At 37.4% G+C, this 27,706-nt stretch overlaps 1 protein-coding gene across 1 annotated transcript in view; it reads right to left on the bottom strand.

The window, feature by feature from the left end:
- The window catches only part of OSBPL10 (oxysterol binding protein like 10), a gene marked incomplete at its 3' end in the record, with an annotated part of 112,328 nt that overhangs the window by 63,755 nt on the left and 20,867 nt on the right, over nt 1-27,706 (bottom strand). The window contains exons 2-4 of the mRNA XM_082015385.1: nt 17,265-17,440; nt 15,419-15,498; nt 2,972-3,163 (exon numbers count right to left, since the gene is read on the bottom strand). Of these exons, the coding sequence (XP_081871511.1) occupies nt 2,972-3,163; nt 15,419-15,498; nt 17,265-17,440 (448 nt within the window). The remainder of the gene's footprint in view (nt 1-2,971; nt 3,164-15,418; nt 15,499-17,264; nt 17,441-27,706) is intronic.

Genomic DNA, 27,706 nt, shown 5'->3' with positions numbered 1-27,706 from the left:
TGGCAGAGGTTGCACAACAGTCAGACATTCTCAGCCAAAATAAACACCATTCCAAGATGAAGTGTGCCACTACTACTTAGTTCAGTGGCAGTTAAAATTTAAAGTGTGATGTGGCCACTTGACTTTATTTTCCAGTTAATTTTAACTGCCCACAGTAAAGAATTCTGCAAGTATAACTCTTACCGCAAATTGCTAAGAGGATAATAATATGCATAGTTTAAAAAACAGAATTCAATTTCAAGACCACACACACTTAGGTTAACATAAAATCACTCACTAAGAAAAATCAGTTGAAGGCACCCCTTTAATGATAAGTTATGGCCCAAATAAAGAGGTAGGATCTCCAATAATTCTGCATAAAATGCAACACAGAGTAGATCATCTCTCTCAAATTAATGTGTGGTGAATAGTTTTGATATAATGTTCCATAAATCAGTACAGACTGGACTATTAATATGAAGTTAACATAAGCAAAAATCTGATTTGAGAGAACAACATTATTTTAAACAAAAAATATCACATTACGATGAAAAATAATGCTCACGAGGTTCTTTTCAATTCAATGCTATACAAAAGTAGCTTGAGTATTAAAAGTAAGTTTTCATAGCAGTCAAAAGCTCCATATTCGTGTTCAATTTTAACTTACCAAACTTTTGGGAAAAAAGGTAAAGTTCTAATTTCACAACAGAAACACTTATTACATGTGTCATTTTGGAGACCTACACAGTTGCTTTTACTTCCTTTATAGAATTTTGAACATCAGTTTGGTTCTAAATAGACTCCTTTCCTATAATTTGTTTTACACTAAAATTCTCTATGCTGTCTAAACAATTTTTTTTTAAAAATTAAATCAACCAGAACAAACAACAGAAAGAAACAACGTATTGTTTATTCATACCATGAAAGGAAAAAGGGGGGGGGGAACAACCAAATATTATCAAATATTATTGCATTATGTCATATATAAGCGTACATTTTTTTCTCTTTGCAACATAGAGATACACTTCACTGTTCGCAAATAACATGGCCAAATCAAGAAAAACTGGTCCAGAACTGAGTAGCAGTTTCAAGTTCAGCACTTCCCAGGGATATTGTCCAAGCTAGCAAAGATCGTATGTCCCAAGACTGGGAAAGAGGGCAGAAGGACTGATTTTTCCACTGATACGTCTTCTTTAAGAAGCACACACACAAAAAAACCAAAATACACAGAAAGGTAAAGTTCACACATCTCCTTACAAAATTTTCTTATGCATTGTTTATCTTAGTACCATTTTCCCTTCCCTGAAAAACACCGATTTCTTTTAACCTTCAATCATTATTGTATGTTCAGAGCCTAAGAGGTTTTTTATTGCAGCCCTCCAAGTTGTTCTCACAGGATTTGGTGCTGCAGCTGAGGTATCACTCACATCAAACATATCAAAATAATTCTCTTCCATGACTACAGATTAAAATCCTGTAGCATTTACCGTTTTGGGATGACATCACATTGCAATACACTGCAAACAAATGAGTCGGCAGCCCCCAGGCCTTTACTGCAGGGATGATACCTAGCTGCTTACTCTCTGCTTTACTATAGGCTAGTATTATTTCTTCCTTCCCAAGTGTAGTTGTTTGCATCTGTTGACTTTTTGCCTTCACAACTTATTATGATCAGTACATATACTCATTCTCTCTTTTACCCCTTTCCTGCTTCATTTGAAAAAAATGCTAAAGCTCCCACTATTTATTTTAATAATAGGTTTAAGGTGCATTCTGAATTCAACCTATGAGAGCAAACATATTTAGTATGGTGGAAACAACTTGAGGAAGATGACTGGTAGTCAAAGACAAGATATTCTCATGAAAAACACACAGATGTGTGTTTTCTATAATGTAAAGAAAACATGGGTGACATTCAGGCAGTATGCTTTTCAGAGCAAGGGATGACTACTGTTAATGCAATAGAGGATACAAGGGTAATTTTTACTTCTAATGTTACTAGAATAAAAACAAGCATTCTTCAATCAGAATGTGTACTTTGGGTCTTCGTTGTGAGCACACACTAAGAATGTATTCAAATTCTTAGTATGAAAGGTCTGCATTTATAAAACATGTAGGAAGCATAAACTAAAAAGCAGACTCTTGAGATTGTAAATTGAAGGACTGGGGTAGGTATTTTAAACTCATGTGATAAAAAATGCTTTAAAGCAGCTATGCTTACAACAGTTTCTTTGGTAGAAGAGGTGTGAGGGGGACCTACAAAGGCACTATTAGACTACATTAAGAAATCTAGACAAGGCAAAAACAACAAGGGATGAAAGAAACATGAAAGTGAGTTCTCTGAAAGTCTGCCATACTATTCAAGCTTAAAACTCTGTATTATTTTTGTTGTCTGGAAGACAGACTTAAATCGGTATACAAGTTATACTTCTTAAGCTTTGGTAAACACTTCGAAAGAAACATTCTTTTCATGTGTTTGATACAGACAAAGCATTTTTCCATCACAACCCAGCAACAGAAACTTGACAACGAAGACTATAACCATATAGAAGCAAACTGCTGAGTGTGGGGACCTGTGTCTTCTTTCACATTCACTCATCAGACTTATTCAAGACATTTTTTTTACAGTTACATTTAAATGCTTCAGGGCCCTCTTTCCAATCTGAAAGACTTTGCTGCATGCAGCTTAAAAGAGATGTTCCTCCAGCACTGCAGCACCACTGCAAAGTCTGGGAGCTGTGGCCAACCTACTTCCTCTTTTAAGCATGTGCACACACGAATTTTAACACTGGCATAAAAAAACCTGCATACAGCAGACTAAGCTGAACCAGAACTAAAGACCACCTTTTGCTCAGCAAGGGGATCAAAACAAACCAGTGAAATATACAGTAGGAAACAAAGAGAACTGTTAACTTGGCAGACTTGACTGCTTATTCTAAAGCAAAACAAACATTTAGAAGTTACAGCAAAACAGCAGATTTTTATCCCTTACCTCTCTGACTTCATGGAGTTGACCAGAACGCTGGCTCTTTGCCCTTCGAGCAGCTGCAGGTGATTTGTGATGTGTGATGGTTACAACAGTTGGCCCACTTTGATTCATAAGTTTCTGGCCACTAGGAGATGCCGAATTAACTGTCCCAGACGGCAGCAGAGATGAGCTTCTACTTCTCGAGGATGAAATGCTCTAGAACAAGCAATGGGATGTTGATATCTACAACCTTTACACAAGTAAATAATTTACAATTCAGGCTACAGATTTGGGCTTTCTTCACAATCCTAAATCTGGAGGTGTAACTGTGGTCAGGACTGATTTATTCCTTTTGAACCACCTGCATTGCTTAGCAGGGACCTTCTTGAAAACACTGTGGCTATCTCCTTTGTTTCTTGGATTGTCTGAAATTGGCTTTCACAAACTCTTACATATTAACATGCTGCTAAGTTCTTACAACCATACTTTTTAGGAAAGATTAGGAAGGATTTTGCAGACAGAATAATAACAATGGCAACACAAACACTTTTTATGAAGCCATTGACCTATAATTCAACAAACTGGTGTGAACAGCAAGGAAGAAAAAAAAAATTAATGATTTAACCTGATGAACTTCTGAAGCAGTGCAGTGCTTTTTCAACATTAGGGAAGCTGCAATTTTGGCAAAGCCAATCCACACACCAATTAAATGTTAACATTTAAAACAAAACATGGCTTAACAACACATTCTGGAGTAAGCTTGGGATAAACCATAAATACCAGAAGGCCAGAAATAAATCTCCAACAGTATATGCAGTGTGAATACTCTTAACATGCAACCTATAAAATCAGTCTGCACATACGACAACTTTGTCTGTTCTTATCTGTTTGTCAGTGTTGCCATCTTGGTTTGTTTTCTGCAGTCCTCAAACCCATGTTTCCCTGGAGGTCTTTAAAGCAGCTGTTCTCAATCAAGCTCAGGTGTGCACTAGAGCACCATGCGACATCATATATAAAAAAAAAGTGTAACAGATTTTAAAAAAAAAGCTTTTCCCTTCTATTTTAACTGTTGGTTGCACCTGTAAGGTTAAAACTGAAACAGAATCTTACCTCATGAAACACAAATCACTTCAGAGAGTGACATTTAGTAGCACTTTAAGATGAGGTAAATATACAACCTCCTACAAACCCTGCACAAGTAATGATGGCAGCCTTCAACATTGCCAAGACCATCAACATGGGATTGAGTCTGCTGGTAAGTGCACAAAAATTTTACTTGGGGACAATCTCTCTCCCTACCCCTTACAGGTCAAGCTTTGCAATTCTGTAGTAATTTCATTAGAAGACGTTAAATTCAAAGTGGACAGGTTCCAACTAGCAGTGGAATTAAAGTTAGGCATCATATTATCGCTACCTTGACTATAAATGACAAGGCAGATTATCTGGCACTGCCAAGAAGGAAGAGTGAAATAAATTACATGCTCCCTCTGCCACTCCCACACAAAACTAGACTTCAGACTTTTTGAGGCATTTGAAGGTTCTAAAAAATGTGTTATCACATTCCCAGCACGCAACAAGCTGCTACACTCATAGAAATAAGCATTATTCCAGTGGTCTTGACATATTTACAAACACTTCCAAGAATGATGGTCTGACTCTGTTTTGCAACGAATATATTCTTTGCTACCATGACTAGTAAGATTCTAATAATAAGTATCTGTAGAATCAGACATTCAAAAACTATCCACCCTGGCTGATAATTCACAATTGCATTAAAACTGGATTTGACTCTAAGGCAAAAAAAACCTCAAACCACAGGGGCTAGAATTTGTCAGACGCGCACAGAAGGTTGCCAGGTTTTTAACTCATCTTCCATTTGAAAAAGCATTGCTTAAACATAACTACAACTAAAACCTGAGCCAGAGGAAAGGTATTTGGGAGAAGGAAGTGGATGAGGGAAACTGGGTGACATTTAATTTCCTTTTTTAAATAGAATTTTCACAAAAAAAGGCTATCCTTAGTATATAATAGCAGAACATACTTACTGATATTTCTTTTCAAATTGACTAACATCAGAAAACTTGTAAACTAAATTTAGGGTGCAGAGGAAGAGCAAGATAAGTTCACTTTTTTTCAGCATAAAATCAACTTATCTTCCATTTGAATGAGTTATTTTGATTTTAGAATGAAATCTGCTGAGAATCACTGACATTCTAGTATCATACAATCATGATATTAAAAATATACGACCGCTACCTTCATATAACTAAACTGATCCTAAAACTCAGATAAACAGCAGCGATGTTTCCCTCATTACAAGAAGGACGTTGAGGTGTTCAAGCTTGTCCAGAGAAGGGCAACGAAGCTGGTGAGGGGTCTGGAGCACAAGTCTTATGAGGAGCGGCTGAGAGAACTGAGGTTGTTTAGTCTGGAGAAGAAGAAACTGAGGGGAGACCTTATCACTCTCTACAACTACCTGAAAGGGGGTTGTGGTGAGGTGGGTGTTGGTCTCTTCTCCCAAGTAACTAGCGATAGGACGAGAGGAAATGGCCTCAAGTTGCACCAGGGGAGGTTTAGATTGGATATTAGGAAAGATTTCTTTCCTGTGAGTGTGGTCAAGCATTGGAACAGGCTGCCCAGGGAGGTGGTGGAGTCACCATTACTGGAAGTGTTCAAAAAACATGTGGACGTGGCACTTTGGGACAAGGTTTATTGGGCATGGTGGTGTTGAGTTGATGGTTGGACTTGATGATCTTAAAGGTCTTTTTCAACCTTAATGATTCTGTGATTCTGTGATGTAAAACAGTGAGTTTAGCCATTAGTTTTGTTTGAAAGAAAACAATATTCTATGAGAAGTGAACTTCTATTATGTTTTGAGTTTCGGGGCGGAGTGGGAGACGTTATAGATCTGAAAATAACATAAGTGACATAAAACAAATATGGAAAAATCCATGCACTGTTTCTGTTTAAATACAGAATCAGGAAGGAATTCTAGAAGAGAGTTAGCTTTCAGAAAAAATAGTTGACAAAATAATCTCATTTAACCTCCACACTTTGAGAGATATGGTCATAAATTGAAATGCATGTATATCATAAGTTAATATCTGTATCGTTGACAATATTTGGCAATTCAATGCTATTTTTCCTCAAGACAGCATTTCAAACTGCAGTGAACTATCTGCAGCTGACCCGTAGATCACAACAGACACCTTGACTGCAGCTCACACCTCACATTTTCTCTCATCATATCACCTAACACAATATGCCTTTCACCAAACTCCACTCATGCTTGGGAGTCATAAATTTTATAGTGAACTATTAGTATAAAAGCTGCTAGCTAGCTGCGGATTTTTTAATTTCCTTTGTATTACAAATAAGTCATGAACACATTTCCAAAAACAGGTATGCCCATCATTTTAGGAGTCTCTTAATCCAGATTAGATTTTTTTCCTGCAAGATTTGCTCTAGTTCATATCACAGCTCACTGGGCTACATCAACTACACTCCTAAACTGTGACTTGAGGCAGAATAAACAGTCTGTGTGACCACAGTGCATTTAAGATGGCTTTTCATTAAGGTTTGCAAAGGCATGTGGCAGCTCACAGCAGCTGTTGTTGGTGGACAGTCATTCAGGGCATGAAGCTTGGGAATCTGTGGAGCAGGAGAGAAAAATCAGGAAGAACTGCCCATCTATAGCTTCAGTAGCAGGTGGTGCTCAGGAAGGCTGTCCTGCTACAGGGACACGAAGTAAACCCAAATCTCTACATAAAGAGGTTCACAGCCTAGCAAGGGCTGACCATATCACACTGCCTGGGGTGCCTGACATTCAGCTGCATGCCTTGCCCTCCAATAATGCTATGTGATCTCTAGGGCGAGTTAATCTCTGCTGGTGAGCCTCTCCTTGTAGTCTTCTCCTTCCCCTCTCAGTACAAGATAGTTATCAGTCCTATGCAGCTCACTGAGTCAGGAAGACTGGCAATCCTGAATTAGCACATACAGCCACAGTCTGTGCCAGTATCAGAGCCAAATACTTTGGTTTCAACAGCTCCTACAGGTCTATAAGCAAGTTTTCCTCACCTCTTTGTTTTCTATCTCTTTATACCCTTCATCTATCTAGTGACCCAACATTTCCAGAAAACTCCACGAGCCCACAACACAAATCCTCTAGCATTTAATTTGAGATTAATGTTTAGAAGATGTCTGCAATATATAAACCCTAAATGAGCTCAGCACCAGGACCTCTGGCTACCCTAGGCAAGACCCCATTATAAATGTAAAAAATTCCAACTTACAAGTTGCAAAAGCAGTCACACACAAAACACGGGTGAACGTCTGCAGGAGGCAGTTTCTACAACCACCCAAAACCATTTTAAATTAGGGCTCCACTCCTCAATGCCACAAAGAGCAGCAGCAGAGCACTGTGCCTGTTCCGGCCAAGGAGATGGAAGCAGCAGCTGATTTATTCTGGCAGCTTCTTCCTACCACTGCCGGATAGAGGCCTCTCCAGGAACTACACACTCAGCCCCTTATGCACTTTCGAATTTTACAACACATTGTCAACACCTATGTCCCAGCCAAATACTTGACTCCTCTTTTGCAGAACTTCTTCATATTAAACACTGGGAATGACAAGCACCTTTTGCATTGATACACAGCTGTGCAAAAATCAAAGTCTTCCAATTTTGTTAAAATGTTAAAACCTATGTGATGTTTTCCATAGCTAAAAGCACTCTAATTACATATCATACTACAGCAGTCATTAAAGCCACTCTTACAGGAAATCAAAGCAGTAATAGTAACTGATGGATTTTTTATTCCTAATCCCCTGCTCTTCCCCCTAGTGCTGCTGCTATGACTGATCAAGCCCAGCTAACTATTATCATATCTCCGTTTCTTTGGTCCTACTGCTTTCTGGTTTGCAAATAAATAAATAAAAAGATAGTGAAAAGTCTGATGAAAGGAAGCCATAAGCTCTTCACAAATGAGTAATGCATGGTGCTGATGAGTCAAGAAATCCACAGGCTGAAGCACCCCAAAAGGATTACAAATATTCTTTCCTGAGGCTACACTTTACCATTGCTCCAACAATTTGCCTGCTAATAAAATGAAACTAGTAAAAGAATAATAAAGCAGCTAATAAAAGATTAATTTGTAACTTGTGTTCATCTTGGTTTTATGACCTAAAGCAAGCTAAAGTACACTCAGCTAACATAGATTTGGGTTAAGATTTTTATTTTAGTAGACTGTCCATCTCCGAGATAAAAAAGCAGTATAATGAATGCTTCCATTTGGACATTAAAAATCCTAACAATTAAAATAATGTAATTGTAGAACACTAAGTTCCAACTACACCAATCTTTTCATGACTCATTCTCCCTGGAGATTGCCCTTTCTGCTCACAAAGAAGCTGAAGTGTTTTTCACCATTTACGAGAAGCAGTTTTGTTTATTTTGGAAAGTAAATGCTATGTTCCAGAGATCAATAAACTAATTTCTGAAGTGAATTGTCATATCTGTTTATGGCTGCTAATCATCATTTTCACAGGCACTGTGCCACAGATGTTTTCTACAGAATAATAAATACTGAAATGACATTCCTTTACTCCTCTGCGTATACATAGCACAGAAGCAATCCCTGCATGTGGCTCTAGAGCAATGAGTAGTCACAAGCTATCAGAAAGTAATTACAATTTTGAGACACCACCATTCAGTATTTTAATTCTCATCTTCTTTTCCACTGCATCCTAAGTAAACAAACACTTGAAAAAGAAAAATATGGACAGAAATCTGTTTCATTTACATTATGATCATTCACAAATATTAAAATGCAAATGAATGAATCTACATAACTTCCAAACTTCAGCATTGCAAAGGGACCAGCTTGTGATATGCTTTGCACATTTGTGTAAAGCACCACCTATGGCACTAACTTTTCTGAGAGAATATTACAGTGCTTCACCATCTTCAGCAAGGCAATACATGTGTCTGCTTTTAAGCAAAAGACTATGATAACTATTCCTTCATAAAATCTTTTCTTTGTCAAGAATCATTTGAGCAAGCTCATGTTCAGTCCTAAACAGAATTTTTTTCCATTTCTGTAGAAAGATTTTTGAAAGCAGGGAGCTGTGAGCAACTCTTATCTTCATGCAGCTTCCAAAGGAAGGAAAAAAGGTGTCAAACACACACATATCTACAGCCGAACACTGCTTCCTTCACAGCCTCACCATTGTAAGGATTTCCAAAGCATGTTTTAATTAGAAGCACCATTCTTTAGTTGAATGCTATAGGTCAGGGACAAGAGGAGGAAACAGACAAACATACCAGAGGAGGCAAGAGTGAACTTGCTCAAAAGGAAAAAAGGTTTGATGTGCATAAAAGAATCAAAACAACACTCAAAGACTCGAAACTTTCACTAATCTGGCTTTATGGAAACAGTTACCATGCAGATGTTAAAAATACCCAGTGAATAATCCATCTAGAAATTTAAAGCTATCTCTGTGGTCATTCATTAGTAAGGCAAGAAGAAACTTGATAAAACTGAAGAAGGGCCACTACAGGTCTATGATAGCCATTCTTCCAGCTGTGAAGAAAAATTACACATCTGCTTCATGATTTGTCAAAAGTGTTGACCTCAAATTTTCAGGCATTACTACAGATGCTGTTTCCCATTACAGCTGAACTGCTACTGCAGTTGCCACTCAAAGGGGCAGGTTTGGTCTTTTTTCTCCACCATCTTTCCACACTGGCTCTGAGGCCCATTTGACCTCATGGACAGCCACTCCAGGGAGTTAAACCAGAAAAGAAACAGAGACGTAGACACACATACAGAATTTTCTGATGATTTAGTTCTCCAAATTGCCTTTCCAAAGGGCTGGATGATGGTTATAACAGGCACCAGGAACAATTCTTGAGGGGAAAGAGAGCAGGACAGTCCGTCACAGAGGCATGCAGTCATCAGGTTGCCTCAGTTTTAAGTATGAAGCCTCTGACTAAACCATAGAAAGATTAGGTTTTGGCCAGATTCATTTCAGCCATCCTCCACCCAGGAGGAAGAAGAGAGCAGGCCTTTACCACCAGGGGCTGCTGGAAGTAGGGTCCAGCTTCCCCTACATCAGTGCCCATCTGACTCCTCAGTGAGCTGGTCAGGTAACCAAGTCATTTTTAGTAGGGTGCAGGTTTTTCTGTTTCTGATGCCCAAGCTAGCACAGGACCACAAATAGAACAAATCCCACACAAAGGGTGGCAGCAGAAAGAAGGGAATTGGACTGCCGTTTGCAGATGCAGGGAATCAGCAGACCACTTCAGCTGAAACATGGAACCACACCATCCAATTTTTAGCAGCCTGCTTGTGCAGCTCCAAACCAGAAGCTGAACAAGGGGGGTCTACCTCCTTATTCTAGCACAAACCTAAGCTGAAAGTTACCATCTGAGCACAACTTAAGGCAGAAGCTACTTCACAAGATAAAGTTTTCTGTTCCCTGACACATTCCTGATACGCACTGAGAAATACAAGTTATATGCCAATCCAGCAACTGACACACATGTTGGAATTAAGAGCTGGTATAAAAACCCATGTGTTTGTTTTTAGTAGTGCTTTTACAGCCACCATCATTAAACAGCCAAGAAAAAAGGGGTATGAAACAGAAGAACTAACAAGCTTGTGACAATTTATGGATATAAAATTATTCTTGGAAGTTACCACAAAAATTATGCATAATTTTTCTTCTTGGAAGTATTTTATATCACTGAATTCAAATTTGACTAATGCTTTAATTAAAACTTGTACAATAATATTCACTTAGAATAGTCTAAAAAAAAGCAATCCTATCCAGACATAGAAAACTTCTTCAAATACAGTGTGATTTGGCACTCCGTGGAGGTTGAGCAATCTGTAATTAAGCTAAATGAGACTTGTATGGGAATACCAAGAACATTAAGACTGTCTTACAGCATGGGAATTATTTACCAGAGAACATTATCCTTTTACTGCTTTTTTATCATTAAGATGTAAAATTTAATTAAAACAAAGTGACAGACTTTGCTTGTGTTACACCCACTTGTTAGCTGTATAGCTCACCTTTGAACCATTCATTAGGATGCAACTAAATTTAGTCATTAGTACACAACCTTTTTTTTTTCTAATTTTTTTTTTTTTTTATCACTGCTCTGCTTAATTTCTTCAACCATTCCAGTCCACAACTGAAGCTTTAAAGACAGCAAGGACAGCAAGTCATATAGTAGCATTTTGAAGCAGGCAGTAGCTCTGAGAAAGAAAGAAAACCAGTGCTGATCTGGATCTAGTGCATGAAGAAGGAATGCTCTCCTATGAATATTTCACAGAAATAGTTTCACAGCTTCAGCTTTGAAAAACATTCTCCAAATTCTCATGTTTTCCTATGAATCTCCTTCCAATAATACCTAGTCACTATTTCAAAAACATGTTCTCTCTCCACTATGAAAGACCTGTAGTTAAGAGTTGCTCCACTGGTATTCTTGGGAACCTTCCCACTGCTTCCCTGGTTATCCCAACATTTTTCCTCAGTTAACCTATATCCCACTTCCATAGGATAAAACATACCCCTCACTGCATATTTTACACTTCATATCCCACCTCCTTCTCAAGTGTATGACTCCTGAAAATTAGCTAGAAATTTCTGCCTCTCATTCTTCCTGTCAAGAAGATGAGTTTAAGCTGTAGAAGAAGCTGGGAAGCAAACACTCAGCCTCCAACTTTGCAGATGCGGAAACATGCCTGTTCCCAACAAAGACAGAGCTTGGATACGGTTCAAACTCCAGAAGCTTAAAACACAAGTATCTATCTGCCTGTTCGTGACAGACAATTTGCAGTTATCACTTACTACAGCCCTCGAAGTATGGGGAGAGGGGGGAAGAGAGAGATCCAGCCCTGCTGACAGTACATGAGCCAGCAATGTGTGCTCATAGCTGAGAAGGCCAACCATATCCTGCATCCAAAGAAGTGTGGCCAGCAGGTCGAGAGAGGTGATTCTCCCCTCTACTCTGTTATGGTGAGACCCCACTTGGCGTACTGCATCCAGCTCTGGAGCCCTCAGCACAGCAAAGACATGGACCTGCTGCAGAGGGTCCAGAGGAGGGCCACAAAAATGGTCAGAGGGATGGAACACCTCTCCTATGAGCACAGGCTGAGAGAGTTGTGGTTGTTCAGCCTGGAGAAGAGAAGGCTCCGGGAAGACCTTACTGCAGCCCTCCAGTACTTAAAGGGGGCTTATAAGAAAGATGGGGACAGACTTTTTCGCAGGGCCTGTAGCAATAGGACAAGAGGTAATGGTTTTAAACTAAAAGAGGGCAGATTTTGACTAGATCTAAGGAAGAAATTTTTCACAGTGAGGGTGGTGAAACACTGGCACAGGTTGCCCAGGGAGGTGGTAGATGCCCCATCCCTGGAAACATTCAAGGTCAGGTTGCTCAGGGCTCTGAGCAACCTGATCTAGTTGAAGATGTCCCTGCTCAATGCAGGGGGGTTGGACTAAGTGATCTTAAAAGGTCCCTTGTAACCCAAAGATTCTATGATTCTATGACAGTCCTATCAATGGTAGGGCTATTTTAACAAATTCCAAAAGTACAGATTTTTGTCAAGTCCTCAATTATGCAAAAGGAAGTCAAACATGTACCCTTCTCTGTGTCATTACAGTCCTTCCTATGTAATTCCAGTCCCTAACCCCAACACAAAAGAAACAGTAAGATGGCTAAAATAGCAGTATGCTATTTTATGTATATTTAAAATACTTTAAACAGCATGTTTCCACTCCCATACTAATAATTATTATATTAAAGTACCTTCATCCACAAGAGAAAGAAACAAAGTCACAAAGAAATGCAGCAGTTCTTGCTTCCCTTATCTCCTGTGTTTTTCAAGTAAGCAACTTTGAGGAAAAGAAAAAAAGTTATAGAAATACATTTTTCTCTAGTTTCTGGAATCTCTCTGAAGCATCACTCCCTTGTAAGCAATATCTGATCTCCAAAGTCTAATCATTGTAGCATTGAAGCTTTTGATCACTTGCTTTTATAGTGAAAAGCAGAAAGAAGCTTTAAAACTTACTTGTATGTGAAATTCAAGTTAGCACTATATGAAATGCTAAAGTCAGGGAATATCTGCCTCTCAGATAATACTCTAACCCTGAGAAGATAGGAGGGGAAAAAGAAAATATTATATTGAAAAACAAGAGATAAATCTTGTCAAAAGAAAAGTTCCTAGGAATAGGTTAAGCATGACATTGCTTCAAGTACAGTACACTTCTGGAGTAAAAAGCAGAGTCATCAGTGGTCTACCTGAAGCACATAAATTCCCAATATTTTATTTTCTTGACTGTTAAGCCTAAAAATACAGAATATATAAGTTCTGTATTTGCTCTGTGGCTTACAAAACTGAAGAATTAAGAGTGCTTCACTAACAAACATGTGAAGTGAAAAGTGACCTAGTCTGATTTTAGACGTAGACTTGTAACACAGAACTAAGAAATGTATTTTAGTTTTCTTCAGCATTTCTGTTTTATACTAAATGGATCCAAGCTAATTAAAATGTATGGCTGGCTGTAGCAACCAAAATGCATCTATACTCCAACATCCTATGCCAAATTTCTGTAACTGATCTGTCTTCCAAGAAAAATGCAAGAACACACCCCCCACACACACACTGTTTGAAATAATCTTTCATTTCATTCTTCAGTTATGTATGCCCACCACCCCTCAGTCAAGGAAATCCTTTGATTTTCTTGCATGATGAGCCTAAGAACCAGAAGAAAGCTACAGCAGTGGTAAGTCACTAAGCAAGAATACAAGAACAAGTCTAGAACGATGCTCCCCATCCTAAGCCCTTCCTGTTTCTAAAAGTTACACGTTACATCTTCTGGGACAGACACTGTCTTTGTATTTAATAGCCTCCCACTCACTTAGTCAAGACTTTCTAATAACATTTGCCTTTCAAATATACACTTTTGGCATCCAACGCATTCCAGTTTTCATTTATCTCCTTTCATTTTGAACCTATTTTCAACTCATTTTCTTTGAGGCTCCTCCATCCAGATATTAACAGCTAGCAAATATTTCCTATTCAGCCACTTCAGAGCTCTTATTAACACTACACTTCCCTCATTTGCCCTTTCCCTTCCCATCATCAGAAAAAAAGACTCCAGTGTAGTCAAGTTTCACCATACAGAGTTCATTCTGTACAAAAAGAATAACCGAAGTGATGAAAAGTACTTTCCCCAACTCTAAAGTTTCCATTTCAGAAATGGAAGGGGACTGATAAAAATATTCAAGGTAAGTACTTGACAGAGTTACAGCAGTCTAAGTATTTTCCCTTTTGTTCTCTGCTCCTTTCCTCATGATTCCTGAAATTCTATTTGCTTTTTTTGGACCACTACTAATTGATGGACTTTTTCACTGTTAGAACACCAAGATTTTTCTCTTGACATACTAATTAATTCAGAGCCTATCGAAATATGTAAATACTACTCCTGCAGGAGCTCAACATGGAGAAGTATGTAAAAATCTGAACATAAATTATTACTAAGTGCAACAGCTTTTACCTATGGAGGAAAAATGATCCAAACTTACACAAAGATCAGCTTCAATTCAATTACTGCTACTCTGGAATAAGGTTTTGATACCAAAATAGACACCTCTACAGAATTAGTTCTCATGAGCAGGCAAAAGGAGAAAAACTAATCCAGTATTAAGAAACATTAGCAAACAAATGAAGAGTAGAAGTGTAAGAATGAATTTTCCATTGCACAAGTCTCTGATATCATACACACTGAACAACAGTTGTATTACCTTGTCACAATACATTGTAGATACTAAACATTTAAATGGGTTCAGGAAGTGACTAGAAAACTTACTGAGCAACAATTCATTGATGGCAATTGAGTATAAAAAGTTACCACCTCTATCTAGCACAGGAAATCCAAGCTGCAAATCAACAGCAACTGTAAGAGTATTCTGACCAAGTAGAGTTGCACCTTTCTGAACAGTACTGGGCCACAGCTATATAAAAACCATATTTAATTATCATACATAAGAATTGAAAGAGTACCAAAACTTTGAAATTATTCTCCTTCAAAAAGGGGTTTAATTATACTGTAATTGCTTGCTGACAAGTCCACATCACTCAAAAAAAAGTTGATTTTATTTTATGTCACACATTTCAGTGAATGTCAGTCTCCTCAAAATACCATCCATCTTTTCAAAGTCCAACTTTCAAAGATACTCAGCATCATGACGTCACGACTGCAGTTAACATAAGTTTGATCAAGATTGCCCAATTGACATATGTCTGTTCCAGTTAGTGAGGACTGAGACCTTGCTGCTTTTATTCATAAATCTCTAAACATCAACCAACTAACTACAGCAGCCAGTCTATCATCCAGATAATGCTACTTTTCACCTACACCACTTAAAACATAATAGTTACTTCTCCCTTTTAATTATTTACCTTAGAATTACCTTCCTTGTGATGTTTGGCACAGGATCGAAGCTGAGTTATCCAATATTGTTTCTCCTTTGCATCAGCAGCTAGAACAGAAACACGAAAATGCAGAGTGTCATACATAAACCGATATTCTTTTTTGCATAAGAGAAAGTGATGGGGGGGCATCTGTTTATTCATTAGGATACACTACAAATTCTAATTTATGCTACTTAATAAGTATGTGTAACTTCTTCAGTACAACACATCTAAACCTCAACTTAAGATGCTGTGGCCAGTTGGAAGAGAAAAGCTTATGAGTCTTCCTCATGGTTATCTCCTCCAAGTGTTATTAAAAGCAGAATAAACTCAACATGCCTTTTTTTTTTTTTTTTAAATTTTTAATCCACTTTTGTTTTACTTGTCTCTCTTTGTGAAGAACAAGGGTCACAACATAGCAGTTAAATCAGTAAAACCTCTACACTCAGGCTGTCAATCAGCTACCAGAAAAGCTTGTACTTAAGTACTTCTATTTTAAAGTACTTCAGCTAAATCTCTCTCTAAACCTATGCATCATTCGTATGCAACTTAAAGACACAAGAATGAAAATCACAATTTCCCCCCTACATCTTTAAAAGGCAGCTTTGAAATTCATTGAAAAGATTGTCTGCAGTCTACATCAGGTGATTCCTGTGTAATATTAATAAGTATATTTCGCAGACAGGTTTGGTTTGGTTTTGGTTTGGGGGGCGGTGGGTGGTTTTTTTTTTTTTTAAATAAGCCACTACTACAGTAATCCTAATGAAGAATACCAATACAGAGTGGATAATTTCAGTAAATATTTTCTCTTACTTCCTCTGCTATTAAGTATCTCAATGGTTATTGACTCAGGACAAAAATTATTTACTGCTTTGAATAAAATTCATAGATCTCATTAAATTAAAAGCAGCATATTGTAAGTATTTGATAATTTCAAGTGACTGGCAAACCATAATAATGAAACTACAAGTGTTCATTATTTTTAGCTGTGCATGTTCCTAAACATTTTAACAGAAACTCTCCCTGGTTGTTCTTGTGTTTCAGTTCCACACATAAAAGAGCAACACACTGTAGCACGGGGCAGTCCTACATACTCTGTCCTGCTAGCCAGATGATAAACTGTGGTCAGAATAAAACTAACACAGTTTTAAACTTTTGTTACACTACTTTTCTTAATATCAGTTTCTTTTCTGATAAACTAGTTTGATAGGAAAGTATCCAGATTAATCAACCATAGTGAAAATACCTTAGAATCAGAATACTGCCTTTTTTTTAATTATTCACAATTAACTCTTCCATGCCCTATATTGTCTTTCTTACATTTGGGAGCAAGGGAAGGAAAATTTTTACGTTAAAGGTGCATTCAATTATTCCAAGACTAACAAGAACAGAGTATCTTAACAGTCTTCCACTGGTGTTTTTCCCTTCTCTGACCCATCAGCAGATTAAGTACTGCACATTACCTGCAGGATGGTGCCAGGGAAGAACAATATTAGAAATTAAATGCTATGCTGCGGACACCAATGAAAGCAGCTTTTTCTTCCTTCAGAAACAAACAATATATACTGTACAATCAAAATGGCATAACAGCTTACAGAAGGCATCTTGAGTTATCTTCCAGCCCTGGAAGTCTATATATTGCAAATCCACACGTATTTAACTCCAGATTACTGTTCACTGTGTTTTATAATACAGCATGTAACAATACAGCTGTATAACCACTACTTTCTGACAGTATAGGGAAGTAAAAGAGAAATAAGAGAGGGCAGAAGAGGCGCAGACAAAGGAATGGGAGAGAAGAACAACTCAGCTGGCACTTCAAGCAGCACTGTACCTCTCAACTTATACATCTCTCCACTAGCAGAGTAGACCACCAACATGTGTGGCACTTCATCACTGGGTGATATTATAGCTCCAGCTAAAGACAAGGTTCCTCGTGGCTTCTGGTTTTTACTTTGTTCATTCACAAAATACTGCAGAATTCCCGTCTCAAAATCCAGCACAAAGTACCTGTTCAAAGAAATTGCCATCATATAGTATTTCTGTTTAAGAGTTTTTCACACATTTACTCAAAGAAGAGCATAAATTGATCTTAAATCAAGATCATAAACAAATGAGGTTAAAGTAATTCTTGTAATAACCTAATTTTGTAAGCTACTGTTATTTTGATCATTAGGTTTGTTTTTTTAAAGGGCATGTGTGAGCTATTATTTTACTGTTTCTTTCAGATTAATGGTGAGGTTCACATACAAGACATAAAAGCAAGGAAAGGAGTTTTTAATTGAAGAAGTTCCACTAAAGAAATATGAGACTGCTTCTTTTGGGGTTTTTGGCCCTTCCACTTTGTTTTCCATTTACAACCTTGAAAGACATGCTAATTCCCCATGACTAGTCTTTTGAAAAGGTAACACTGTTTTTGCAGAGGGATGAGCACAATTAAAGATTTTTTTTTTCATCTTTGTACCTTCAGTTTTCAGTACTTGTGATGATGTCTTAGCTGCCTATAAAGGCATGCAACATGTTTTCAGTACAACTCAAGCAGTAATCTTAAGAAAGAAAAAAAAAGTTCCAAAGTCACAGGAAAGCTATTTTGTTGACACAAACAATTTTTGTTGACACAAACAATTTTTGTTGGGCAGTTAGGGCTTAGTTTCTGTAGCTAGTTCTCTTTTGTCTTGCCACATTTGAAGTTGGCAAACATAGAAACTGATTCATCTGGGACAACAAAGAAGGCTGCATACTTAAAGTGGGTAATGTGAAGGCTTGCAAGAACTTTTCAGAGTCATCCTGACCATGACACCATTGATATCACACAGAACCATGTATGCTTTTCAAGAGTTGAGGTTTGATACACAACACCCCTCTTCAGCTCTCACACTGCAGTATCACAGGAAAAGATGGACAGGAGTAAACTGCACTATAGTCTCACAAGAGAAGCAGGGCGATAATGCACTTTGAAAACTGCTAAAAGGATAGGAAAAGCCGGGAGAAGGAATAAGGAATTAAATGTCAAATCAAGCAGTGCAAGACTTCGGGTGGGGTGGAACAGAAAGCAATAGAAGAAACAGAAGCAGCTTTCAAAAACACTTTCTTGCATCACAGACCAAGTGATGACCAGGTTCAGACTGTCACAAAAACACAGAAGAAATGGAGACCAAATTCATTAGCTGAGGATGGAAAAGCATTATATATATATATAAAGCAGAACAGAAGTAAGAGAATGGTACATGTCCCATTTTAGATGCCCCATGTAACTGTATCAAAAGGACAGGGGTATCTTTTAACTGTTAATTTTTAACAAAAGTCATTTGTTCTGCCCACGAGGGAAGTAACAGCACTAACCTCTCTAGAGCTGATTAATCTTGGACCCTACCCGCTATGTCTCTACTGGTCTTGCTCAGAGAGTACACATTTACCCATGATGTCATATTTCTGTAATTAATTTACAGATTAATATTGATTAAAACTAACATACTCTTTAGAGAACAGTTCAGATAGGAGGTAGCAGAGTCAAGTTATGTCATACTAGACATACAATTAGTGCTATACAGAAATGATTAAATAACTGTTACTGACAGACACTTCCAAAAGACAGCTAAATTTTTCTGTTATTCCAAAATTGGACAAAATCATCATTTCGTTTGTTGGGGGGTTTTAATTTTAAATTAATATTCATTAAAAGAGACCATCTAATGGTAAGCTAAAAAAATGACCACTTTTAACACATTTTAAGCAGTTTTAACTACTTAAGCACTGTTCAAAGTAGACATGTAAAATTACAGGCAAGAAAAAGCAGGCCATTTCATAAAAGAAAAGCCTTGGCCAGTGGATTTTTCACTTTAACTTAACTCAAACTCAAATCCGTTCACAGAACACAGACTTCCTGCTCCTCTGGCTCAGTCTCCCTCAAGCTCCTGGGATTCACCGGGATACTCCCCTCTGCCATTCCAACCAAATGCATTACCAACTAATATCAATTACAAGACAAAACATTCAGCCACACTCAGTGAACTCGAGTTTTACTGCTGCTCTATCAAGTTTAAAAAAAAAAAAAAGAAAACCAGCCCACACAACCAAAAGTCTGACACCACCAGACATTTTTTAAGTTACTCATGAGTTTGTCAATATGGCACGACGACACTTTATTGCTGTTTTACTTGCCATATTTCAAAATCAGCACGCTCTCAGAATAAATCCTAAGTCTTATAAATTCTGTAACTATCTGTTTTAATTAAACTCTTATCATATTTCATTCCTATCCCCTTTATCCGTTCACCTTGACAGCCATTAAAAAAAAAAGACAAGAAAAATCATCTTTCCTTCTCCTATCAAGACCAAAGGATTCGTGGAAAAAAGTTCCTCTGAGTCTATTAGAACAGAACCTATTAAGTTACATAAACCCTACAAGCACGTTAAACTCAGAAACTTTTGAAAAAAAAAAGTCAGTCAGAACAAGTATGACCTACTAGAAAGCTTAACTATGTTGCTTTCTGAATTCTTGGAGGGGAAGAGAGAGACTCAAACATTGTACCAATAAACTATTTCAACTGGATTTTACATTCACTGATATAAGCATTTATTATAACAACTATTATAATACGTTAATATTATAATAATAAAATATTATTCATTCCCCATTCAAGAAGAATTTAAGGAAAAGCAACTACTATGGTTTAAAAAGAGAGAAAATGCTGGTGGTATAGTAGATTAAAATGGTCTACCATCAGAGCCTGTCAACAGAGAACAGCTGCTATACAGGTCTTCCATGAGAAAATTTGACATTTCCAACACTACCCTAGTTGGGGGGGGGAATTAAAATACACCCAAAAATATCAGAAGCACATGATATGGACATTTCCCATGTAATTTACTCACCTCACTGGATTTAAGAATTTTCATTTTCCCATTTCCAGTCAAATTAAGCATTTCTATATTCTCCAGTGGAAATGCATAGTTTAAAAAAAAAAAAATCAAAACATTTCTAGGCATTTCAACATTCAATTGCACATCCATAACATGGTGCATTGCTCACTGAAGCTGTTACTTGGATGCAAGTCTGCAGTGCACCCAAAGGTATGTTCCTAGCAGGAAAAACACCTCTTAAAATAATTCCCTTCTTTCTCCCCTTATTCTGAACACATCTCAGAAACCAACCATCTGAAAATAAGTTTTCACTACTTGTAATCCCAAGAAGTTTTCAAGGTAGGACTGCCAAATCTTTCCACTGTGTAATGTATTCCTAGTGATTTGAATTCTCCCCACACCCTTCTTCCCCAGTTAAGTCAGTTTTTTGGACCAGATTTTGTACAACTTCCAGTTTGAAATCATAACATGATGGAGGTTTTCCTGTATAAGGGCTTTTGCAACTGGACAACTGCAATACCACTCCAATCTTCAGTTATAGACTCAATCTGCTAAAAAACTCACCTCTTCTGGAAAGCAGAATTGTATTAATTACTTGCTTGGGTTCATAAACTAGCCTACATGGGCATCTATGCTTCATAGTTGGACTGTGTCTAATCCCAGAGCTCATCTGTTTAAAACTGGTATGGATGCCCAAATACTGCACAGTAGCACAGACAAATTCTTCGACTAAAGACAAAACCTTCAATAATTTCCAAACAATAAGATGATTTTCATTATACGATGACCTAACACAGCAACTACTTCTGGATGGAGAGGCATGCTGGGTTTCTACAGCAGACTAACCTTGGTTTCGCTAGTTGGGAGATTTCACTTTTTGGAGATTTTTTCCCGGTTACTTTCTCACTGATGGACAGAGGAGTTTCTCTTTCTAAACACCACTTTAGCTCTTCCACAGACACATTTTCTCCTATATCAGTCTCAAAATACATACTTTATGATCTACTTTTTATTTTGTTTTAATCATAAGAATACAAACTGTTCAGATAAAATACATTGATTTGAAACAGCACAAAGTCTTCGTCCTGATTTAAAACCCTGACAGGCAAGGTCACCTTTCCTACCATATTAGAAAAGTAACAATTCATGTATTTCTCCTTCTCACACTGCTGAATTTATTTTTCCAGACAATGTGACAAATACTATGCTCCACTACACATTTCAACATCATCTTAGCTCAAGAACAGAAACAGATCACCAGCAGAAGAATTTCACTAGCTTCTCCCTCTACCGCTTTGTTCTCGACATTTCTGAGTTTCCAAACACATGTTTTCCTTTCACTCTATTCCAGTTTTCCTCCAGTCACTGCCAGGGTGTGTTATTCAGTGATTTCATAATCCACAAAAAGAGGACATTTTCAAGAACACTGAATCAAACTATTCTGTAATTCTCTTCCCTTTTTTTTTTTTTTTTGATGTAGTTAAAAAAACTAGATAAGAATTATAGGATAGAAAGTAAATGACTATGTCAAAGAAAAGCAGAGTTTATGGTTCCAGTAACTGAACGAGATGTCACATAGAAATATTTCATTTTTAGGAAACTGTATCTTCTTAGGCCATCTTTTGGAAATGACATTTATGGAACTGCTTAATTCTTTTTTTTCCCCCTTCTACCTTGAGCCATAAGATTAATGGAATTATTCATGCCAATAAAGATAAAGCATGGCATACACATTTGACAGTCAAGGACTTTATTATTAAAAATCATCTGTAAAGTTGTCATTTAAAGACAGGTAGTTGGGAGAACATGCTTACATTTCAGTAACTGTTTAACATTCTTTATTCATTAACATTCCTCAATTTATCATTTTCTAACATAAGAAATGTAAGAACTGCAGTATTCATTAACAGCTTTACTGACTTTGAGCATCTCTGAATGAAAACTGGATTTTTTAATACAGTTATTTCTCTGCGTTATTATAATTGCATATCATATCAAATTGAACAACAATTTGCTGGATACTTTTAGAAGTGTTCCACATCTAAAATGGAGATAAGAAATAGAGGAAGTATAATCCACACCTAATAGATGGACTGCTTGTTTCTGATCATCATACCATTCATGATGTTAACATCCACAGAACTCTCACACAAATAAAATCTTAAGAGAAATCTCCTTTCCTGTTTTGTCAACTCCCAGTCAATCTTTAACTTTATAAGGAAGCCCACTTTATGAATGAAAACATCACTTCTTTCTCAGCATCCGCAGAAGCTACAGTTGCTACTGACCAGCTCATCAGTTCAACTTCTGCTTGCGATGCCAATTACTTTCAACTGTCCGAAAATCTATAGTCCGCAATAGACATGCTTCCCAAATTTTAAGTAAAAAAAGACTACAGTAAGGATAAATATTAGTATTTGTTTTCTAATTTCAAAGAGAGTTGCTTAGGGGTTGCATTTTAGGACTGAGGGAGGAAAAAGAATGCATCCATTTTTACCTGTCAGGCTTAGAATTCATACAGATTTCCAGAAAAAGTACATTCATCATACTAATCTACGCTTTAGCACAACATGGCCACATTGAGGGGTAACCATTGCAATTTAGGGGCAAACACATAAACAAAAGATACACAGTTCAGGTTTATACCATAAACAGCATTTATTGCTCACAGCCCACCAAACTGGCTAGGTGCCCAGTGCTGCATTGTGCCATTTAGTAGTTCTTGCCACCTTCCTTTTATTTGCTCTAAATTCACTACTACTTAATAATTAAGCAGACTCCAATTTTTATATTGTGGATCAGAGAGAAAAGGCCAGCAGTGACATAATTGCGGGAATAGATGGGTCGGTGCAGTATTCATTCTGGCAATGTTATTATCCTGAATATCTCCATTCAGGTCACAGATTAAAAACAGAACTTCCAGATAGAAAAAATACATTTTCCTTGATAAGAAAAAGAGCCAAGATCTAAAATAAAACATAACAGAGTACCTCCATGTCACTCCTAACAATTTGCGTGTAATGAAAGGGCATTAACCTTTAGAAAGACGCACTTTTATGCAATTCTAAAGCAAGATATAGGAAACATACAAGAGACAACCAGTTACACACACCAACTCTATTCCAAATCTGACACAAGACTCTGCTAAAAAGCCAGGTGCACTGGATAGTCATTTGCAGTCATGTGAGCACCAAAATGAAGGAAGCTGTCTGGCTTATCCTTTCTCAATCCCACCTTTCCATCTTACCCAGAAGCAAGACTTTGCTCCTTTGAGAAAGTAAAATTACAGAGACCTACTTTGGAGACTGTATGGACAACTGCTTCTCTGCTCCAAGTCTTTACACAGTATTGGTCTGTCCCAACTGGCAAAAAAAAAAACCAAAACATCAACCACCAATAAACAAGGCAGCTATCAGAAATCAAGCTCTTAATTTTCTTCTGTTTTTCTAAAATCTAGCCAAGGTGTCGTTTACATTAAGATTGCACCTAGTGATCCCAAGAGGATGCAAAGGAGTAGAATGCATGTACTTCGCTTAGTCAAGGAATATTCTAGTTGGAAAGTACCTTAAGTCTATCCAGAGAAACAACTGTTAGGAGGACCTATAAGCAAACTAGGTGAGTAGTACGTAAATGAGAAAAACTGACTCATTTGCTTTTATTATCAATAAAAATCACCTACAAAAATATAACCAAACATTGAGGGGATAACTAAAAATTGTAAAAAAAAAAAAAAAAAAAAAAAAATCTTAGTTTGTTCCCCAAAATAAAGAAAAAATATATATAAAATGAGACATTCAATTCAGTCTAGCTTGTTAAGGCAGCTTTTCCATATTAATACTTGTAATTCTCTCTACTCACGTTAGCAGTTGTCAAAACTTCTGCTGAGCAAACAGCTGCAGCACCACAAAGTTTTAAACATCTCCCAAAACAATGCCAACCATGCCAGGAATCTTATTGCCTATTCTTTTCTGTGACAAACAAATACACCAAAATTATAAGCAATTCAGAAATATTTGACCTTCCATAAAAAATGTCACTTTTTTGCTTGACACTTTCTGCAACTAGTTCTGTAAGATTTGACAGGTTTGGCAAGCACACTTCACATCAAAAATTGCCTACTGCCTAGCATCAACTCATCTTCCACAAAGTACTTAGAAAATACAGTATGAGATAAACAGTTTAGAAAATGGCCTAACATACCAAAAAAACCCCAACTATCCAAGAAGCCGTATAACAAATTCAGGAAGCCTGAAATGCCAAACCAAAGGCTCTGCCACATACGTTAAACACACTAAGACTGGCTTTCTTAAAATGTAAGCATCCCACAGACCTATTTGAAGGAAAGTAACCAAAAAGACGACAGCACTGAATGCAGCCATTGTGAACAGAGCTGCTCAGAGCACTAATGAGTCCAACAGTGACTGACGCTATAATATATTATACTTTCAACAGTCTCTACTTTAAGTAGTGACACATACAACACATTTCCAGGAAGGTCATATATAAATACAGATCAATAATGAAGCGAGATTTGACCAAGGGCAGTATTTTACAGGGGTTTCTGTCTGCTACTTGCCATATTCTTCAGGAGACTTCACAGACTGAAAAGAGAAGATGTAACCATAGCTTGGTCTTTCTAGTACTTCTTATTACAACATCCATAAATGAATCAAATATATCCATCTGACAGCCTGGTTCTCATGTGACAAAATGAGAGAGTAGCAAATTCAGTTATCTAACATAATGGCCCCACAACAAACACTCAGAGGGAGCCTGGAATCGCTGGGTTTATATCAGCACTACAATGCAACAGAGTTTAAAGAAAACCACATCTCACTGAATTTGTGTGAGTCAGACAGGTTTAAATCACAATTTTATCTCAAAATACTATCATCCATAATCCAAATTCTCTGCAATTTGCAGCTACTAAATTTTGGCAATCCCAAACATACACAAGCCCAAAAGAAGTTGATGAACAAAAAACATATATTCAATTTAAATAGACCCACACCCCTCTCCTTCACCTTTGACAACTAGAACCTGCCCTCTGAACCATGTCAAGAGTAGTCGGATACCATTACTAGAAGGACAGATAATGTAGGAAGGAAGCAGTAAACCCTCACATGCACACACTGTCTCTACTACATAATATCTCCCACCGACCCCATCCTAAACTTCCATATCACTTCCCACAAGCAATGATGAATCAAACCCTTATTTGCAGACATAAAGTTGGTTTATGTTTCTCTGACTTGTGCCTCCCAACTCTTCCTCTCTCTTCTCCCACAACTTTTATTCCTCACTAGTAAGAATCAACCCTAACTCAACCCAGCACTACTGATATTGGATATTATGTCCCGTCTAGGGGAGGAACCTTCATACATCAAACATCTGCAGATTTTGAGAGCCCTCTTTTGCTGCCAAGAATTACAAATTGTATACAGAAAAGCACTCAGCTATGAGACAACCAATATGATCCTAAGTTTTTATGCCAGACCTGATGTTAGTTAGGATTTCACTTGGAGATAAAATACCTTCAGGCACTGAAATATTAATGAAACAAGTAACAAAGGCACAGAGAGTAACCCTGAAGAACAGCATGAACTCTGAGGCTGGGGAAGAGAAAATTGCTGGATTACAAACCAAGGGATGGCCCAAACACCTCCAGGTGGGAATATCAGGCAAACTATTCAGGTAATCAGACAACAAAACATACTGCAAACAGAAGTAGCTCGCATTACAAGACTACTCTAGCTTCAATTAGAGTAGCTGTAGAGTAGTTCAGCTACTTTAAGTGCTGCTTTTTGCTCAATTTAACAATGAGAGAATGGAAATTAGCAATATCGTTCAAGTCATATCTTCACCCAATTACACAGACAAAAGGAGTCTGTTATCTCAGCCCGAAGTATTTGGGCAGCATGTCTCCAAGTTAAAAGCCAGGGAAATTATCTATGTAGGTGAACCCTAATGAATCTGTTCCTCACCGGTAAATATGGTCCTATGCACAACAGTGACAGCTTGTTGCTTAACCGTGCACAGTGCAGTGGTAAGTCAGTGAACTTCAGGGAGTTGACATGCATATAAATAAAAAGGAGTAAATGTCAATGCAGGCAAATTGGTCATTGGGAGTTCTTTTCAACTCATTTTTACTGCTTAATGGAAATCAAGGTTGCTTTAAGACAGACTGTAAAAACCCCAACATCACAGGACAGGTATCTTAAGTCATGCAATTGAATTATAAATTCTATGCTATAAAATCTGCACTATTTTGTATACAGTAGTCATTGAACAAAACACCTAAATCAGAGAATTGCCTTCACTGTTACTTAGCTCTTCCCCCATTTTTAATTATTAAACACAAAATATGAAAAGTTAGATAGGATTCATAAATTTTAATAAAAAGATGTCACCAACCTATAAGTTTTCAATAGAAAGGTGTTGCTGAAAATTAATTACAGCAGTCACACATATCATGTTTTATGCAGACAGAACCTGTTTTATTATGACCACTTTGCTGGCAACAAGTGAGAGACAATTGACAGAGGAAGTGGAGGAATGAAGGAATAGACTAGTAGAACAGTCTGGCAACAGGATGTGCCAAGAGGTTTTCAGTAAATGTACCTAAACCTAAGTAAACAGAAACCTGAAGAATCATTTGACACTACAGTCAAGAATAAAGCACTCTACTAGCTAGACTTCCAGCCACCATCCAGAGCAAAACACTCTCCTGCACTGGACTATATGTACTCTAGGCTAATTATTAAGTTAGTGAAGATCAGGTTTTTTCCTACTTCTCACCAAAACTGGTTCATCAACATCTTGAACATATGCTTAAAGAAAAGAATGAGTTGGTTACTTCTTCCAAGGCTTATTAGGTGACCAACAGAAAAGCCAACATCAGACCACACTTTGGCAGTACATTCATATCATTCTCTTCAGCTACAAAGAGCATTACACTTTCTCCTGAGAGCTGTGTAGTTTCAGTAGACTAAGCAAGAACATACTGGAAGCAGCAAAGATGTGACTGGAATACAGGGAAGCTGGAGTACTTAACAAGAAAGGTATCAACAACAAACATATGCTTAGTTTAAGATTTTTTTCATCTTTTTTGGACAGGTTAATTTTCTATCATTTTAGTAAGCTGAATTCCATTACCACAAGATTGACAGGACATCAGAATCATGGCAAAGAAAGAGGAAGTGAGAAGCATGCAAGGAGGTTGCCCCCCTGTTGTTGCCAACATGCTCTTAATTCAGTTCAAGAAACTTCATTAAATCATATCCTCTGAAGGCTATTTTAAAGACATAGTGTTTTATTGTATTCATCAGAAGGGATAAAACTGTAGAGAATAATTCTGATTCTTCTGTTATTCTCATTTGGTCTTTTCTATTCCCAGCACTACTAAGTATCGTA

The sequence above is a fragment of the Phaethon aethereus genome (assembly GCF_964289735.1).
Source record: "Phaethon aethereus genome assembly, chromosome: 2".
Lineage (NCBI taxonomy): Eukaryota > Metazoa > Chordata > Aves > Phaethontiformes > Phaethontidae > Phaethon > Phaethon aethereus.
Note: the sequence above shows the minus strand (reverse complement) of the source record. Positions and strands in the feature narration are given on the sequence as shown.